General features: G+C 37.2%; 1 protein-coding gene across 1 annotated transcript in view; it reads right to left on the reverse strand.

The window, feature by feature from the left end:
* Positions 1-9,185: 9,185 nt before the first annotated feature.
* MEI4 (meiotic double-stranded break formation protein 4) overlaps positions 9,186-20,715 on the reverse strand; it is a 255,080-nt gene continuing 243,550 nt past the window's right edge. Inside the window, exon 5 of the mRNA XM_051854544.2 lies at positions 9,186-11,049. Coding sequence (XP_051710504.1) covers positions 10,780-11,049 — 270 coding nt within the window. The 3' untranslated portion in view covers positions 9,186-10,779. The remainder of the gene's footprint in view (positions 11,050-20,715) is intronic.

Genomic DNA, 20,715 nt, shown 5'->3' on the forward strand with positions numbered 1-20,715 from the left:
AATCACAGTGCTACTTTTGGCAACAGGATGAAATCTAATTCTTGTTATGCGGTTGCCTGTTCATAAGTGTATTCTATTTTGAAAATATTGCCTCTCCATATATGCTTTTTGACATTCTAATGGATTTTCCATATTCCCTCTGAGAAGCCATTTGACTTGATGATAATCCTGTAGACTAAGAATAAATTCTGACATCATTCTGCCGTAAATGATCACTTTTAGCAGTAAGTTTCCTGTGCTCCATTTTGAGGAGAAAATACAGATAAGATATATTCACATATAATCCCTTTGAGTAAACTTTTAACTTTTCTATGAACTAATCTCTGTACGTCAGAAGTATCCATCAGAGAAAAGGGTTTACCTGATTTTTGAGTACAAAAATTTCAAAACAGCCATAGTAAATAGTGATCCTAGAAAGAGAAACAAAAGTAAATTAAGCCTTTATTTCTTCCTTTTCATGTTCCTATGCTGATGCGTCTTCCCATTTTGGCACGCTCCTTATTCACTGTTTTGAGGTGGCAAGAAATCATGATGGGTCTTACGGTGCAAGAGTTCTGTACAAGGTTCATGGAAAATTAAATTAAGCAATGAGTTTACTTTGTTGGAAATAAAAATTAAATTCATGTGGTTTTTAAATAATAAACATTTTTCACGACCTTGTGCAGATTTCTTATAAGTATGAATTTCATTTTTATCACCAATAAACATATCCAGATTCTATTTTCCATGAACTTGTAAAACATGATTAGAAATATTTTATTTGTACGTATTATTGGAGTATAGTAAAATAATTCAAGTATTCAATGAATGGTGATCAAATAAGGTTAGTTAGTTTTTGCATCTATTTAAACATTGTTTTAAATTTTTTGATTAACATTCAACAATTATATCTATAAGACACAGCATGGCATTTAACTAAATATACCAAATGTGTAGCCACCAAATCAAAGCAATGAATATTTCACTGTCTTTGTTCACCCTATTCTTTGAGCCTTTGAGCTAATGTCCTCTACCAATGAATAAAATATGTAATAACTTATTGTGAAATATCACATATTATACTGTGGAAGACCAGAAAAAATTCACTCTAACTGAATTTTGGTACCTGTTATCCAACTTCCTTCTTTCCCCATTCTCTATCACTTTTCCCAATCTCTACCAATACTATTCTGGTTTAGATTTTGTTAACCTTCCACATAGAAGAGATAATACATGGTATTTGTCATTCTGAGTCTGATTTATTTCACTTAACATCATGTCCTCCAGATTCATGAATGTTGCTGCAAATGATAGGCTATCATTCTTTTTGGCTATTATTTCATTGTGTATATGTGTGTGTGTATCTCACATTTTCTTTTTTTTTATTTCTTTATTTGACAGGTAGAGTTAGTGAGAGAGAGACAGAGAGACAGAGAGAAAGGTCTTCCTTCCGTTGGTTCACCCTCCAAATGGCCGCTATGGCCGGCACTGAGCCGATCTGAAGCCAGGAGCCAAGAGCTTCTTCCTGGTCTCCCATGCGGTGCAGGGGCCCAAGCACTTGGGCCATCCTCCACTGCCTTCCTGGGCCACAGCAGAGGGCTGGACTGGAAGAGAAGCAACTGGGACTAGAACCCGGCACCCATATGGGATGCCAGGGCCACAGACGAAGGATTAACCAAGTGAGCCACAGCGCCAGCCCCATGTAGCTCACATTTTCTTCATCTATTTACTTGTTGATGGGTACCTAGGTACCCGTATCTTAGTACAGTAAATAATGCAACAAAACACAGGAGAAGAGTATGGAGATTCCTCAAAATAACCTAAAAATAGATTTTCTATAGAATCTAGCCTTCACACTTCTGGAGATACATACACACACCCACCCACACACGCCCACTCACACACACACACCCCCACACAGTGAGATTAACATATCAAGAGATAGCTACACATCCATGATTATTCCGTGAACTTTTTGAAGTATGTTTATAGCTGCAAATGGGTAACATAATGGAGCAATGAGTAGGAGTCTGTACTGGCTACCAGGTCCTTCCTCTTTCTACTAAATGGGCCTTATTTGAAATATTAAATGAAAGCACACTTTTTATTATTTAATAGTAAATAAAAATTTGCCCCATATGAAAATCTATCTCCTACTTGTCTGCAGATCATTCAGGATTGGGAAACTGATCACTACTGAAGTGTGCCAAGCTTTCTAACTCCCAAATATGAGTGAGAATGAGGCAATCAATGGTATGCTAACAAATACATTTATTTGAGAGTATAAGGAGGTAGAGATGGAGAGGGAGAGGGAGGGGAAGAGAAAGAAGGGGAGAGAAGGACAACTTCACCAGCTGGATACCTCCCCAAATGCCTGCACTGACCAGGGCTGGGACAGGGCCAAAATCAGGAGACAGAAATTCAACTCTAGTATCCCATGTGTGTAGTATGGACCCATTTACTTGAGCCATCACCTGCTGTCTACCAGGCTGTGCATTAGCAGGAAGCTGGAGTCAGGAACCAGAGCTGTGGATCAAATTCAGGTATTCAGGTACTCTTATGTGAGACTCAAGCATATTAGATAGCATCTTAACTGCTAGGCCAAATGCTTGTTCCTTGCTAATAAAAAGTACAGTAATATAGTCAATGATTGTGGATCAATTGCTATCTGCCAGGAATACTGAATTTATTTGTCAGTGTAAAACATCAGTGCCTAAGGTTAGAAAGAACTTCTTAACTACTAAAAGCATAGTGGTCAATTTCAGGTATGAAAACATTAATTTTTTTTTAAAATAGTGGTTCTACATAAGCCAGTTAACTAAGGGTGTGACCTTGGATCACAAACTGCTTTTCAGATATTTCATTTCATTCATTCAAAGAAAAAGCTCTGTGGTGAGAACATCCTTCTTAAACTTTTAACATTAAAGACACACAGTTTTTATTTATGTGACAGGGATAGAGTGATACTCTCATCTTTTCACTCAAAGTACAGTATTCTGGCGACCATGTTAGATATATAAAAAGTATGTCATTGAAAGATCTCCAATAATATTGTGAGGAAGGTCATAAAACTCCCAGTGAGTATAATAACATTTAATAATAATCATAAGCAGTTACATTGAGTAGTTTTAACTGAATCATTTATGCATGCATTGAAAAGAAACACATTTTCCAAGTGGAAATACAGATACTCTTTGTTCCTTACACTTTAAACTAAAACAGATGCATTCAATCATAATGAGAAAGTACAGTATTAAATCACTTGTTCTAAAACACAAGGTGACTTAGCCAACGATGGATGGCCCTCCGTCTTCTGTTTGTTCACTCCTTCCTGGAAACCCTTCCTACCATCTTTGTATTTGTACTTCCTACAACATGTTCTCTTCTGTGCTTCACTGTTGCTTTAATATAGCAAAAATAGAAGGGCTCATTTTTAAATGAAACTGTAACTGTTGTGTCAATTCACAAGGTGCAATGTAAGCAAAAGTCCTCATCTCTCTTTCCTCATATCTAAGGAATATAAATTAAAAGCTGCCTAAATATTTTGTGAACATTTGACTGATGTGTTTTGAAATTAATTTTTATATTTTCCTCTGTTATATAAGAGTATAATGACATTTTCTTTATATTCTATGATTTAGAAATATTAAATACTGTCAATAAGATCATACTAATCAATTCTAATCATGAAATAGGGATATTTATGTATTTGAACAAAAAGTATGATCTTGGAGACAATTTAAAGAAACTAGATTTTTAAATATATTATTTATTTCCTTGTCTAAGACTTAGAAATTAACTCTAATCCAAGTATGGATGTCTGATCTTGATCTTTGCATTTTGAGCGATTTAACTCTCTTTATCCTCAGAAAGTGTTATTCATACTGGCTTACAAAGCAGTCAGATACTAGAGTAGAATTTATATTTATTTATTTTAAGTAAGTGCTACTAATTGGAAAACTCTAGCATATTAACTTCACATTTTTATTCTTCCAAATATAAAGGAATATTTCAATCATCCCGTTTTACTTAATAGAGTGTAAATTTCCCACCACTATAATTATCATAAAAACAGCCTGCATATGTATAAAAAGAACACTTTAAAGGGGTGAAAACTGGAGTTTCATCTTCAGGATAACTTTATTTTCTCGACACTGAATTTTTACTTGTGCAGATCAGCAACAAGGCAGCTGTTGCTAGATGATTGCAAACATCCTGTTGGCTCAGTAGCTTGCTGTCTGCTTAAATTATGATTCTGATATTTTTTTCCTACCCATGTGACTTTGGGCAAATCACTTAAATACTCTGTGCTTTCTTTCCTCATCTAATTTTGAAAATGATATACTCTTCACATAAGGTTGCCAGGGGTAAGTGAACAAACAAATATAAAGAACTTAACAGGAGTTCCTAGCACACACAAAGAACTCAAAAATGCTAGGTTTTACTACGTGCCTTCATAACGTGATTTTGCAAAGGTACATGGATTATGGTATAGATATGGAAACAGATTTTATTTAAAAGAAAATCACTACATGAACCAAGATCATACCAGCCTTGGAAGTCATAAATTTAAAGAGATATTTATTTTTTTTATTTGAAAGCCAGAGTTATAGGGAGGCAGACAGGGGGAGGGAGAAAGGGAGGGAGGGAGGGAGAGAGAGAGAGAGAGAGAGAGAGAGAGAGGTCTTCATGTGTTGGTTCACTCCCCAGATGTCCACCATGGTTGGAGCTGTGCGGATCCAAAGCCAGGAGCCAGGAGCTTCTTCCGGGTCTCCCACAAGGGTGTGGGAGCCCAAGGACATGGGCCATCTTTTACTGCTTTCCCAGGCCACAGCAGACAGCTGGATCAGAAGTGGAGCCACCAGGACTTGAACCAGTGCCTATATGGGATGCTGGTACTGCAGGCTGGGGCTCTAAGCCGCTGTGCCACAACAGAGGCCCTGAAATCATTAATTTTTAAAATTTTCACTTGAGAATAGCATTGACATGTTTATTTTGGGTAGAAGGTATCCAAATCTTTCTATAAGGTTTCTTGTAGCTCCGCTTTTTTTCCATTTTATATTTGGATTGGCTCCATTATCTCAACCCAGTTTTTTGTCTTTTCTAGATTTCATCAGGTTGAAAGACAAAATGCCTACTCTGTTGTGACAAAATCCAATTCTTGGTCATTGACCACACTAGAGGTGGACAAGCCACATATTTTAAAGGTCCTTGGTTACCCCTCTTAAGCTTGTGGTCTTGCTCTGTCATTATCCTGGAGGCAAAACTCATATTTCATGACAATATCAAGGCCTGTTGAAAATCTCAGTGCAAGTTGGGGCAAATGAGGAACCAATGGTGTTTCCTTTGTAGCACTTCTTAAAAATAACAAGGTGAAATATATGAAAGGAGAATTTTTTTGAACTTCAAAATTAGTATCAAGAGTTATGGATCTCCTTTATTCAAAAAAAAAAAAAGAAAAAGAATAAACATGTATTTTCGCCTAATTGCTGAATGTCTTGTCTTGTGTTTCTGAAATTGTTAATCATTCCTGAAAATTTCTCAGTAGGTAAGCTATTAAAGCTAAGAGCAGCAAGCTCTCTGTTCTCTCATCATATGTCAGGGGTGCTGTCCTTAGATAACTCTGGGGCTCACAGTAACATGGTAAAGACCAAAATGATTAGATTAAATTAAGCACAAAAGCTGAGTTAACTATTTATATCTCACCATGCTCCAGGATTTTAGGCAGCTAAAATTTCATCTCTAGGGTTAATAATCCATTATATAATTATAACTAAGTTATATTTTCCATGTATTGTATATAATATACATATACATATGTAACATACATATATTACATTTATACTATATATATATATATATATATATAAACAGATGACTTGGAATGAAAGAAATATTCTGATGTTATCTGGTATACCTAATATCTACACGTAAGTGTAAAGTGACATTATGTTTTCAACTACCTACAGTTTTATCACTATAAATCAGAGAAAAATCAAAGAGCTGTAATTAATTTATATCTCTTAATCTCTTAAAAACAGATTATAGGCCGGCTCTGTGGCTCAGTAGGCTAATCCTCCACCTGCGGCGCCGCCACACTGGGTTCTAGTCCTGGTCAGGGAGCCGGATTCTGTCCCGGTTGCCCCTCTTCCAGGCCAGCTCTCTGCTGCGGCCCGGGAGTGCAGTGGAAGATGGCTCAAGTGCTTGGGCCCTGCACCCCATGGGAGACCAGGAGAGGTACCTGGCTTCTGCCTTCAGATCAGCGCAATGTGCCGGCCTCAGTGCACCGGCCGTGGAGGCCATTAGAGGGTGAACCAATGGCAAAGGAAGACCTTTCTCTCTGTCTCTCTCTCCCCCACTGTCCACTCAGCCTGTAATAAAAAAAAAAAAAAACAGATTATTATATTTGGTAATTACCTCCAAGGGACAATAATTATATATTTTGGTAAAGTAACTAAAACATAAATAGAAACATACACATTTCCAAAGTGCTACTAAGGTGGACTAATCTATTTATTAATTTGTTATTTAATTGATGTGGATCATGAATAATTTATTTCCCAAGAAAACCTTCTTGTGGAATGTTAAGGCATTAATAAGAAAAGTTATTTTTAAAGATTTCCTATTTCCTAAAGAGTTGGATATTTATTACACCTTCCTGTTCAGTAAAAAATAATGACTTCAGCATTGTTTGATATCAGAAACACTTGGACACCTTGTAAAACACTGATTGCAGAGCTATAACTTCACAGTGCTTTGATGCTGCAGCAGGTCTAGGTGGAGGTTTAAAATTTGTATTTCTTTCAAGTTCCCAAGAGATAATTGAGAAAGGTTGACTGGGGACCATATGTGGGGACTGTTTTATATACAGGTCACATACAACTAAAGCAATGTAATCATCTGCAAATGTGGACTAGCTATACAGCACTTACACCTGCAGACTGAAATATGACAGAAGTTCTCCAATAATTTAAAGAGCTACAGCAAAATTTAGATTAAAATAATAGAAGTAAATATTGCAAATTCAGAAGATACACTTATGAATTTTAAAATGGAATTATTTTTCCTAAATGTTAGAATAATTTTTCACAAGAGTTGCTTCCTATTAGTAATAAGTAGTAAAAACTCTTTTAATATTAAATGTAAAAAGAGGATTTTAGTATTAAAAGAAAAATGAAAAAAGCAGCCAAAGTTATTTCTTATGAGTCAATCATGCTCTGTAATATTTAGAAGCTTGTAGAGTAGTCCATTCATTGATCAGATAAATTTAGGATACTGCAATTCTATAAAAGATTTAAAACAATGAATTAACTGTCAATAACACTCCTATATCTTTTTAAGATTAGATAAACTTTATCACCATAATTAACCACTACAGCAAATATTGATGTAAATGAGTCACTATATTGACTGTTTAAAAGAAAAAATTATTTTGTAAACCTGACAAATTATATAAGTATGTGTTCCTTATTTGTGCAAATAATTGTTTTACACAAAATTGGTGCTTAATATTTGCTGAATAAGAAAAATCAGAATATTATAAACTATAGTTATCAATATTTTTCCTATGATGTGACTTTTAGAAAGTCTACAAATGGGCATGAAAATTTGTAAGTGATTGTTTTTCCTCCCTATCTAAGAATTCACTGCCCTTAGCTATCTATCACCGATATCATTGAAAACAAAAACAGTTTGCAAAATAATTATATTTATTTACACACTTTGTAGTTTTTATTTGAAGACTATAACTTGGCTAGAATCTTGAGCAGAACGATGCTATAACCAACAAAACTCAAAGTCGCTGTTCCTTGAATACAGTACTAAACAGAACTATTCTGTAATGGCTCAAAAGCTAACAGCTAGTAATTTCAACTGCTATTACATTAGATCTGTAGCTCAAGGTATATCAAGGCTTGATGACTATAACAAACTATATTTATCATGTAGTCCCAGGACAGTTTACACTTAATAAGCAGTGTGGCACAATAGTGATGTGGTCTAGGAAGACAGAATTCCTGAGGTTGAAACCTGACTGTTACCTCCCGCTTGTGTGAACTTAGGTAAGTTGTTTCATTCTTTTGCTTGGAATTCTTCATGTCTAAAATGGAGATAATAACTCTATCTCATAGATAGATAAGATATCTATATGATTGATAGATATCTATGACAGAGTTAATAGGAGAAATGAGTGAATTAATATATGTAAAATGGTTAGATTTGCATCTGGCTATTTTATAAAAAATTATAATATTTGTTTATATATGATTTATGGTAAGTACATACCTCATATATTTATGTATATATAATTACATTATTTATTACCACACATATATTTATATCATATACAATAAACACCACCTAAGTGATAGCAACTATGATCATTTTTATTATATCCTCCATTTTGGGATAATTCTATCTTATGTCCTACCCTGTCCTATATTTAATTTCAGTGCTATCTAATTTCTACTGCCTGAATTATTCTTATACTCAAAACCTTAATTCTAGAGAAGACATTAGCCAAACTGAAATTGATAGAACATTCTTTTTTAAATTTTATTTGTTACACAAGTTTCATGTATTTCATATATGTATAGATTTAGGAATGTAGTGATACTTCCTACTCTAACATCCTTCCTGCCCATGTTCCAACTTTTCTTCCTCCTCCCTCTCCCATTCCAATTCTTAATTTTTATAAAGATCTATTTTCAGTTTACTAATGATGATAGAGTTAACCCTACACTAAGTAAAAAATACATTGGAGTGAAATGGACATTTTGATTCGATGATTGTTTTTTCTGTTGAGAAACAATGTTTTTGTGTTGATATAATATTCTTAAATATTGCTATTCTGGTTTAAATCATTCATAAATGCTTAACTGCTTTGTTGAAATAACATAAGCACAAATATTCTCATTTTATCTTCTTTTTCACTAGAAGATTTAGTTCTCAAAAGAGTACTAAATTTACAACTAATATAGACTGACACACAGGACCAAGAATAGTTATGAATTATGTACCTGAATGAAGTATTTACAAATAAATAAAGAACCAAATTTGAATGTTAACAACAATCCCAACATCTTATATCTTCTGCTATAATAAGTTAATTTCCTAGGCCAATTTTTAGAGCTATAAACTTTGAAAACTACTGGAATTAAAAAAATTGTTCTAGTTAAAAAGCTATTTGCTGAACATTGAACTGGTAGGCTACAATGGAAAAAGGGTTGTGTCTGATGCGTATACATTTACCAACCTTTTAAATCCATATGGAAGAGAAGATGGCGATGTCATGGGAAGTGGATTTGTGTAATGTCATCAATTGAAGTCACTTAAAGGAACCTTCAGAGGTGTTCACAGAAAGCAAACATTAGAAAAATATCTCATATAGCAAGATCTGTAATATCTTTCTTATGTTCAATGAGTACTTGTAGTAGAAGAATTTATTGGCTCAAATTTTCTACCCACTTCTGCATCCATTCCCCTTTCTAAGTAATTTTTTTGCAAGTTCTCCCACTCATAGTATAATATACTTTCTTGTTCCTTTTCTTTGGACTGAACCATTTGATGTATTTTCATCAATCCATGTGGCCATTTCCTTTTCATCTTGCTTAACTGTCATTACTATCAAAAAAGCTTCTCCTGTGTAGCTCTCACATATGGGGAAAAGACCGAAGCTTAACTTGTAGCAAGGGGACCTTGCTTGTCTGTCGAAATCTGAAACTGAAACAGAGCTCTTTCCAGCAGTCTATTCCAGATCAGCTGGTCCTCAAGTGACCTGAAGATGCGTGAGAAAAAATATTTACTGCTGTATGCCACTGATACTTTGTTTTTATTTGTTACAAATAAAACTTGATTGACATAAACTAAGTTTTAGTATTAAAAATAGACATTATGCTTTCAAGAAAGCTATAAATAACTCCAAAAAGAGTTGTGGCCAATTATTTAATTTTGTATATATTTTAGGTGGAATTCCATAGGAAATCCCGCAATATTTGCTAGGATTTTGGGGGTGTTTTTGATAATTTAAATAAAGTCAATGAAGTTGTATAACTGGAAAAGTCAACCAATACATTTAATAACTATATTTCTTGGTATATGTAAGAAGTCATAAATTTTCCTAATGGAATAACTATACATGAAAAGTATGTTTTAATACTTTTAAGAATATAACATGTGATCAACAGAATCAAAACAATACTTGTTGAAAACCAAGTAGAATATTTCATACAACTAATCAGTACTTTCAAAAGGACATTATAACCATATTGATTTTATGACATTGAAAGACATGAGGTTTACAAATTTTAAAAATATTTCTCCTTCTATATGAATTATCTCTAAGATGACAAACAATGATATATGTGCAATATGTAAGAAAAAAGTCTTAAAAATTGCATTTACAGCCATATCTTTTGAACACTTTGTGTTGATAAAACAACAGAATTTAATATCTCATTCATTACTATGGTACATGCCTTACATGGAAGTCTTTTATATTTTAAACATGTTTTTTGAGACAGACACATTAATGGTCCATTTTAGAGAAAAACAGATGTAGACTGTATTGAATGACATTATAAATACAGTTACATGGCAATAAGGAGGGCATTCTCAAGCTGACATTAATATAGAAATATGACTCATAATATTATATATACATTTAAGACAAACAATTAACTTGAATTAATGATCATGTTTAGAGATAAATTTTAAAATCTTATTTAAAATATTCTTGAAATCTTCTATGTGAAAGTTCTCCATACATTCAATTTTAGTATGCTTCTATTATTTGGTGAATTTCTAAGGAAGTGCATTATTTTCAACAACTTCAACCTCTGCTGAGTTTAAAAGAATGCCCACTCTCCATAAATAAAAGGTAAATAAAGGAAATGTATCAGAGAGTTGGAAAATAATTTCATCATGCTTCTGTAGAAATTTCTTGATTTCTTGTTCATTATGCCCTGTACTTGAGGTGTTCTCTTCTTCAATTTTCTTTTGAAGAAGCTGCTCCAAAACCCAGAATAAGGAGAAAATATTTTCATAGCGTGTCACATCATAACTTGCTTGTGCCTATAAATAAACAACAAACTTCTTTTTAAAAAGTTGGGTATAGAGTATCTCAGAAAAATGCTTAACAAAGACACTACATTTTCAAACAGAAATAAAGCTTTTAAAATCTTTTATTTTTGTGTAGTATCTGTCTTTTTGTCCCTTTGATTAGTAGAGTTGGGAAGAACAAAGAACAAAATACCGTTTTCAAGAACAATATTTGTAGATGACTTTATTTTCTCAATGATTCATAAAGCTCCAAATCATTTCTCTATAATCTTTAAATATAAGCTGAGCATTCCCTAACATAAAATAAAAATAGAAATCCATAATGATCCAAAATCTAAAATCTATAAGCATTGACAGGTGTGTCCCAAGTGGGATATTCCACACTTGACCTCATGTGATTTCATAGTCAAAATGTAGGCACACTAAAAATACTATATAAAATGTCGTCTGATTATTCACATTAAAAGCATAAATTAATTTAGTGTGTGGATTTGGGTCATCCTTGAAATATCCCATTATGTATACACAAATGTCCCAAAATCTGAAAAAAAAAATTCGATATCCAAAGTACTTCAGATCAACTGGTAATTCATTACTCAGAGAAATCTGCGATTACTTGGCAGAGTCATACATATGTCAATGTTGAGTGCTGTTCTGGCCTCAGAATCAGCCCTAAAGGCATTCCGATCTGGCTGAAAAGCCCATGAGAGTATTCCAGGCATGGAAAGCCAAGACACTCTGGCAAAAAAAAAAAAAAAAAAAAACCTAAATGAAAGATCTCTGTGAGTGAGATCCCAGTGGAAAGAACAGGTCTTCAAAGAAGGAGGTACCTTTCTCTGAAGAGAAGAGAGAACCTCCACTTTGACTATGACCTTGTCTAAACAAGATAAGAGTCAGAGAACTCAAGGGGCTTCCATAGCCTTGGAAACTCATGACTGGAGCATAGGGAGATTACTGAGGCCATAAACAAGAGTGTCAATTTGTAATGTCAACAACAAGAGTCACTGCGCACTCGCTCCTCATGTAGGATCTCTGTCCTTAGCGTGCTGTACATTGAGACTTAATGCTATAACGAGTACTCAAACAATATATTCCACTTTGTGTTTCTATGGGGGTGCAAACTGTTGAAAGCTTTACTTAATGTATACTAAACTGATCTTCTGTAAAAAAAAAAAAAAAAAAAAAAAGAAGAAGAAGAAATTATCAATTCCCAACTTGACTCTCACTGGGATTAAACATGACAATAGGTCTGATCTGATTTCATCATCATTTAAAAAATCATCTATTATTTTTCACTTTATGTTTCTGTGTGGAGCAAACTGTTGAAATCCTTACTTAATGTATGCTAAACTGATCTTCTGTATATAAAGAGAATCAAAAATGAATCTTGATGTGAATGGAAGGGGAGAGGGAGTGGATAAGGGGAGGGTTGCGGGTTGGAGAGACGTTATGGGGGGGAAGCCATTGTAATCCATAAGCTGTACTTTGGAAATTTATATTCATTAAATAAAAGTTAAAAAAAATGTTGAGTGCTGGTGCTGAATTTAACATTTTGCCAAAGATTTCCAATGTATGAAACTCTTGCTAATAATACAAGGATCTTTAGGATTTTAAAATTCAGTCTGAGACCAAGTAGGGTTGTGATCTGTAAGCAACAAGATGTGTTCTCATTCTTAAGTCTATAAGTTACGGAAGAATACTATTAGACTTTATTGAATCAGATACATGGACATAATAAGAAATGGTTAGATATGAGGCACATTATGCAGCCATGAAAAAGAAACAAATCTGATATGTGCAGCAAAATGGATGGAACTGCAGGACATCATGTTAAGTTAATGAATTCAATCACTGAAAGACAAATATTTTATATGTGGGAGGTCAAAAAAACAAATAAAACCAAACTCAGTCTGAACACACTAAACTGACTACTAGAGTAGAGGCTGTGAGGATGGAAGGAATGGAGGGAATTGAGATAAAAACTAGGAGAAGCTGGGCATGGCTCATTAATTGTGACAAATATATTAAAATGTGGGGAACTTGACGCGTGGCATATGGAAACTTGGTTTACTATAAAATTTGTTTAATAAACGTAAAACTATCCTGAAATAGAAAGTTTTAAAAAGTAGATGACAAACATAACATGAAAGAATATTAGAATTTGTATAAAAATAGAAGGAGGAGAGAACCTCCACTTTGACTATGACCTTGTCTAAACAAGATAAGAGTCGGAGAACTCAGAGGGCTTCCATAGCCTTGGAAACTCATGACTGGAGCATAGGGAGATTACTGATGCCATAGACAGGAGTGTCAATTGGTAAAGTCAACAACAGGAGTCACTGTGCACTTACTCCTCATGTAGGATCTCTGTCCTTAATGTGCTGTGCATTGAGATTTAATGCTATAACGAGTACTCAAACAATATATTTCACTTTGTGTTTCTATGGGGGTGCAAACTGTTGAAAGCTTTACTTAATGCATACTAAACTGATCCTCTGTAAAAAAAAAAAAAAAAAAAGAAATTATCAACTCCCAACTTGACTCTCACTGGGATTAAACATGACAATAGGTCTGATCTGATTTCATCATCATTTAAAAAAAATCATCTATTATTTTTCACTTTATGTTTCTGTGTGGGAGCAAACTGTTGAAATCCTTACTTAATGTATACTAAGCTGATCTTCTGTATATTAAAATAATCAAAAATGAATCTTGATGTGAATGGAAGGGGAGAGGGAGTGGGAAAGGGGAGGGTTGTGGGTGGGAGGGATGGTATGGGGGGGAAGCCATTGTAATCCATAAATCGTACTTTGGAAATTTATATTCATTAAATAAATGTTAAAAAAATAGAAGTAGGCTTTATCATTTACTGAATCAGAAATTTTTTAGAAGCCTTACGAAGTTAGTAGACTACTTATTGCCATTTTATCATCATAAAAACTGAGCCTCGGGAAGCAGTGTCTAGAACATCAAGTTTCCATATTGTGGGTGATCCCATGAGGCTGCCTGCCCTGCACATGCAGGAGGTTGAGAGGGCATGGCATGCCAGTCTTCCCAGGAGGGAACCGGCAGCCTGGCTGCTGGCAGGCAGTGGAAGCTCCAGGCACATTTCTCCCCATCCCCACCTGTGGGGAGCAATCCGGACTAAGACTTATTCTATGCATCTGCTCTCCCACAATATGGCGCTGGGAGAGAAGTAAACAGCTTCCGCACAGCTGCCTCCAGTTCAACTAATAAATTGTAGGACTTGCTCCTGATTGGAGAGCAGCGTACTCGGCGTGTGGGCAGCCGAGTTAGGATTGGCAGAGGACTATAAAGGAGGAGAGAGACGGCATGCACCAGGAACATCTATGGGGAACATCTAGCTGAAGGAACACCCGTGCAGCCCCCGAGAAAGCCGGCCGGCGGTGTGCCGCTCCCCTGCGGAAGTGGGGAATGTGGCCAGGGGGAACTGCCCTTCCACGGAGGTGGAAGGGATAGTAGCCAACCCGGGAAGAACCAGCAGCAAACCCGGGGAGGGCCGAGCAGACGAGAGAACAGCACAGGGTCCTGTGTTGCTCCTCCACGAAGAGGGGGAGCGACATAATGGTGCCGTGACTCGGATAGGAAACCTAGCTTGGATAGGAAACCTAGGACAGATAGCAAACTTAGGAGGGAAGAAACGGGAAGAACTGGGAAAATATCGGAGAGAGAAACTAGCAAACAGCCTAGGGAAATTACCGGAGAGAGAGACTAGCAAACAGCCTAGGGAAAAGCCGGACGAAAAGGGTGCCGGAAGAAGCTATTGAAAGCCTAGGCATAGACTCGGATACGGACTACGGGGGGAAGCTGGGAGAAATCTCTAAGGTCGAAAGCGAAAGTGAAAGCTAGAACAAACAGATTCGGACGCGGACTGTGGGGAGAGGCCAGGAGAAATGAGGGAGGAATATTGTTGGAGGAAAGCTTGGGGAAACATACCGGGTAGAGAAGAATGTTAGGGAAAATGAAGCCGCGAGTGCAGTCCAAGGCGGACACGAAAGCCACTTTGGGATTCTCAAGTTAGCCTGGGAATAGGGGGCGAAAAGTTGAAACCAGAAGCTGAGACGTAAGCCAGGTTGGGATCCGTCTGATTAGCCCGGGGAGCAAAGGACGGGAAGCCAAATCGTGGGGCGGAGACGTACGCTGGGTTGAATTCGCCAGGCTAGCCCGGGGAACTTGGATTGAATGCTAGTGGTGGAGACGCAAGCTACGCTGTGTGACTCGCGGAAGCCGCCGCGTGCAGAGAGAGCACGGGGCGTGAATAGATAGGGAACGGGGCTGGCGTAGGCCGTGGTTCAGACGCGAAAGGGTTAAGCGTGGAGACCGCGGAGCGCGCGAAGCTGAGCCGCGCAAAGCCAGGAAGCTGCGCAGATGAGAGAGGCAGCGCGCGGGCTGAAGCGGCGCAGAGCCGGGAACCCGCCGGCGGGGCGAGGTGCCGGAAAGCCGCAGGGATAAGAGAAACAGAAGTTTTAGAAGTAAAGTGAGAAAAATAGGAATGCTGGAAGATAGAAGTAAAATGGGAGAAATAGGAATGCCCGGAGATAGAGAAATAGAGAAATAAAAAGGCCTCCCTACAACACTGCAATGTGAGAGCTTGGATTCGGTCTGCCTAATCAAGTGAGGCGATGAGCACCTGCGGGCAGCTAGCAGCTTATGCGCCGCAGGTCACCGAAGACAGGCACGAATTAACATCAGTAAGGCTTCCCCACAATACAACAATATTAAGCTTGGATTCGGTCTGCCTGATTTAAGGCGGTAAGCGCCAGCAAGCAGCTCGACCAGAGTATGAGCTGCAGGTCACCGAAGATAGGCACGAACCAACACTAATAAGTCTCCCCCACAATAAGGCAATGAGAAGGCTTGGATTCGGTTTGCCTGATAGGTCTTGTAAGTCCCCTGCAGGCAGAGCAGAGCATGCGCTGCAGGGCACCGAACACAGGCACGCATCAGCGCCTAAAAACCTCCTCACAACATGGCGAAGAGAGGACCCGGATTCGGTTTTCCTGATTGATAGGACTTGTAAGAGCCTGTGGCAACTCTAGCAAGTAGAGCAGAGTGTGTGCCGCGGGACACCGAAGACAGGCGCGTATCAACGCCAAAAATAAAAAGAAAGGGGGATCTGTGGGGAGCAATCCGGACTAAGACTTATTCTATGCATCTGCTCTCCCACAATATGGCGCTGGGAGAGAAGTAAACAGCTTCCGCACAGCTGCCTCCAGTTCAACTAATAAATTGTAGGACTTGCTCCTGATTGGAGAGCAGCGTACTCGGCGTGTGGGCAGCCGAGTTAGGATTGGCAGAGGACTATAAAGGAGGAGAGAGACGGCATGCACCAGGAACATCTATGGGGAACATCTAGCTGAAGGAACACCCGTGCAGCCCCCGAGAAAGCCGGCCGGCGGTGTGCCGCTCCCCTGCGGAAGTGGGGAATGTGGCCAGGGGGAACTGCCCTTCCACGGAGGTGGAAGGGATAGTAGCCAACCCGGGAAGAACCAGCAGCAAACCCGGGGAGGGCCGAGCAGACGAGAGAACAGCACAGGGTCCTGTGTTGCTCCTCCACGAAGAGGGGGAGCGACACCCACCTTCTTCCAATCAGGTAAACTGTTCCCAGGTGTGCCCCAGACACTCCTGGAAAGCTATCCTAGCTATGTGACCTTCAAGCTGATTGGAGAGGCATATTGGCGCCAGTGTTGGTTCTGTCCTATAGAGTTAGTGTTCCCTGGAGTTCGTTATGCCCCTTCTGCCTGCCCTTTAAAAGCATATATTGTTGTGAATAAAGAGGGACATGTTCACTAAAGCCTGTCTCTGGTCCTTCTTGTGGAAGAACATTGTTGCCCCACTCTCCCCAACCATATCCTAACCAGGCCCTTTTTTCTTGTAGAATTCGCTCAAGTTTATTATAAAGTATAAAAGAAAGAAATGTGTTGAAAACATTTATCAAAATCTATTTATTGTAGTAAGACAAAAATGGAGGAATGTTCTTATACAAGCAGAGGAACTTCAACAAGTTGGCACAGTAAACAGAGCCAAGTATATAAACAGATAACTGAAATACATAAATACTTTCCTTCAAGGCTTGTAGTAAGAACTACCTCTCTGAGACATGTCCTAATGTCCCTCTACTCCTCACCTGAGAAGCAGCCACTAATATGCTGCTTCAGGAACTGAGTCACAACCTCTCCCAACTCCGTGTTTACTCCAACCTCTCAAATTGTTGTCACTAATGAGTATTCAAACTCTGGATGTGGACTCTACGGCTGCACAATACCAATCCACAAATAAACACTGGAGCTATCTCTATTCAAAGACAGTTCTCCCTGGAGACATGGTCTTTCTAATCATGCCTGGACTCTGGAAATCAACTGACCTGTCACAGAGAGTAAGGGTCTATCTTGATCCTGGAACTACTGTAACTCTAAGCATATCTGTCTCAACTTCCCCACTGTTTCACAAGAACCAGTGCTCCGCAAACTATTAGTAACACAGTACTAGGTATACCTGAGCCCCAGGCACCAGTGCCTTTACTACCATTACTACTCTGTATACCACAACCATAGCGCCCCCATACGTTCCTGTGTTTCAGGCCTCCACTTCTCTTATCAGATAATGGTACCACAGCCACCACAAAGGCCCCAAAGACCAAACGTAATGTCAAAGGTATTGCCTCTGCCATAACTTCCTTGGTGGGATAAGAAGAAATTAGAACTCTAGCATTTATAAACATAACAATTCTAAACACGACAGCATAATGTGGTTTTGGCTGCCGAGGTTCTTTACATTTTTCATCAACATTAATATCAGCTGACAGACTCAAACAGGTACTAGAGAGCTATACCTCACTGATGACAGAAATTCTGCAAGCTACTCAGCAAGCATCCTTGTACATATCTGCCACTTCAAAGAGGTAAGTCTCTGCATACCAAAAGTAGCCTATGAAGTCTGGAAGAAGCTCAATCAAATGGACAAAAATCCATGTAAATAAGAGAAAACATGAAAAACCAAGAGATATGAAATTCCAAAAATCATTATAATATCTCAATAGCTGACTCCATAGGAAGGAAGGTATATGAACTTCTTGACAATTATTTAAAAAGCAATTCTTTTAAGAGTTCAGTGGACCTAAAAAATACAGAAAAACAATTCAACAAAATCAGCTAAATAATATATATACAATATGACAAATTTAGCAAATATGCTGAAATTTATTTTAAAAGGCAAAGAAAAGTTCTGGAAATGAAAATTTAATGAATGAAATGAAAAATGCAGCTGATAGTGTCAACAGAATTCTTCAAATGAGAATACAGGTTAAATGAAAACATACAGATACATTTTTAAAAGGAAAAATGAATGAAAAAGCATATAATATGGGATAGCATCAAAGGAGCAAGTATTCTAACTGTATTTAAAGAACAAAGAGAGAATGAGCAACAGAGGGTCAAGGAATTTTATTTAAACAAATAGTTGAAATTTTCTCAAAGCCAAGTAAAGGTAACTCAAAGGTCTCCAGTCATTTTCAATCCAGATAAGGTGGTACCAAGACATATTATAAGTGAATGGCCAAAAATCAAATGAAAAAAAGAATAGACTGAAAGCAGCAGACAACAGATTATCACATACCCAGGAGTCCAATAAAAGTGATTTCTCATTAGAATTCTTATAGGCCAGGAAACAGAAGGGTGATATATTCAAAATAATGAATGCGAAAAAAAACCTTCTAATTAAGAATGTTTTACCTGAAAAAGCTATCTTTTAAAAATGAAAAGAGACAAGGATTTTCTTAGATAAACAGAATCTGACAGAGTTCATCATCACCAGAATTTTCTTACAGTAACTATTAAAGGGAATTTTTTGAGTTGAAAGGAAATAATGTTATTTAGCGTGCTGGCACTGTGCCGCAGCGGGTTAATGCCTTGGCCTGAAGTACCGGCATTCCATATGGGTGCTGGTTTGATACCTGGCTGCTCCACTTCCAATCCAGGTTTCTGCTGTGGCCTGGGATAGCAGTAGAAGATGGCCGAAGTACTTGGGTCCCTGCATCTGCATGGGAGACCTGGAAGAAACTCCTGGCTCTTGCTTTTGGATCAGCACAGCTCCAGACGTTGCGGCCAATTGGGGAGTGAACCATCGGATGGAAGACCTCAATCTCTTTCTCTCTCTCTCTCTCTCTCTCTCTCTCTCTTTCTCTCTCTCTCTCTTTCTCTCTCTTTCTCTCTGGCTCTCCTCTCTCTGTGTAACGTTGACTTTTAAATAAATAAATAAATCAACAAAAACAAAAAAACAAACAAAAAAAACAACTCTTAAATTTATGAAAAGAAAAAAGAACGTTATTTAGTAACATAACAAACACTACAGTGTAAACTCATTGGTAAAACGTTCTCGCTAAAATTCCAAATATTAGGGGCCAGAGCTGTGGCACAATAGTTAAAAGCATCACCTGCAGTTCCGGTATCCCATATGGACACTGGTTCGCTTCCCAGCTGCTCCACTTCTGATCCAGCTCTCTGCTATGGCCTGGGAAAACAGCAGATGGCCCAAGTCCATGGGACCCTGCACCCACATGGGAGACCCAGGAAGAAGCTCCTGGCTTTATATCAGCTCATCTCCAGGTGTTGTGGCCAACTGGGGAGTGAACCAGTGGATGGCAGACCTCTCTGTCTTTCTCTGCCTCTGCCTCTCTGTAGCTCTGCTTTTCAAAAAAAAAAAAAAATCTTAAAAAAAATAGGAATATTCAAATACTGTAAATATGGCCCATAAAGCACTTCTATCTTTAATATGAATATTAAAAGGTAAATAGTCAAATAATAACAGTTACAATAACTTGTTAAGGGATATATCATGAAAAAAGATGTAAACTGTGACATCAAACATAAAATGTGGGGATGTTGTAAAATGTGCAATTTTTTATATGACCAAGTTTACAGTTATCTGAAAATAGGAGCATAATTATAAGAGGCTTTATGTAAACTTAATTTTTGGTAGCCATAAAGCAAAATCTGTAGAGATATACAATAGATAAAAAATAAGAAATCAAAGCACATCACTGGGGAAAACATCTAATCACAAAAGGAGACAGCAATAGAGAAAGAACAGAACAAAGTAACTATAAACAACAGAGACTGTGTTAAGTCCTTACCTATCAATATCACAGTGTTAAATCCTTACTTGTTAATAATACCTTAAATGTAAATTGATTAAATTATCCATCCACAAGATACAGTGTTACTGAATGGATTATATATATATATATATATATATATGTACTATATATATAGATAGTCTCCAACAGACATCAACTTTAAGCACATTTATATACTGTAACTACAGTAACGGAGAAAGATACTCCATGAAAACTATAACCAAAGGACAGAAAGAGTAGCTATACTTAATTCAAACAAAATAGACTTCAAGTCAATGACTATAAAATAAGACAGAAAAGACAATTAAATAATGGGAAAGGGTGTCAATTAACAAAGGTATGTAACAATTATAAAAATATATGCATGCAACTTTGGAGGGCCTAAATATATACAGAAAATATTAGTAGAACTAAAGAGATACACTAATATAAAAGGACATTAAATAGTCCGCAGAAAATGGAATTAAAAGATAAAATTTAAAATATAAACTTTATATCTCAACACATATTTCACCAGGTTCAAG

Source organism: Oryctolagus cuniculus, chromosome 5 (genome assembly GCF_964237555.1).
Source record: "Oryctolagus cuniculus chromosome 5, mOryCun1.1, whole genome shotgun sequence".
NCBI lineage: Eukaryota > Metazoa > Chordata > Mammalia > Lagomorpha > Leporidae > Oryctolagus > Oryctolagus cuniculus.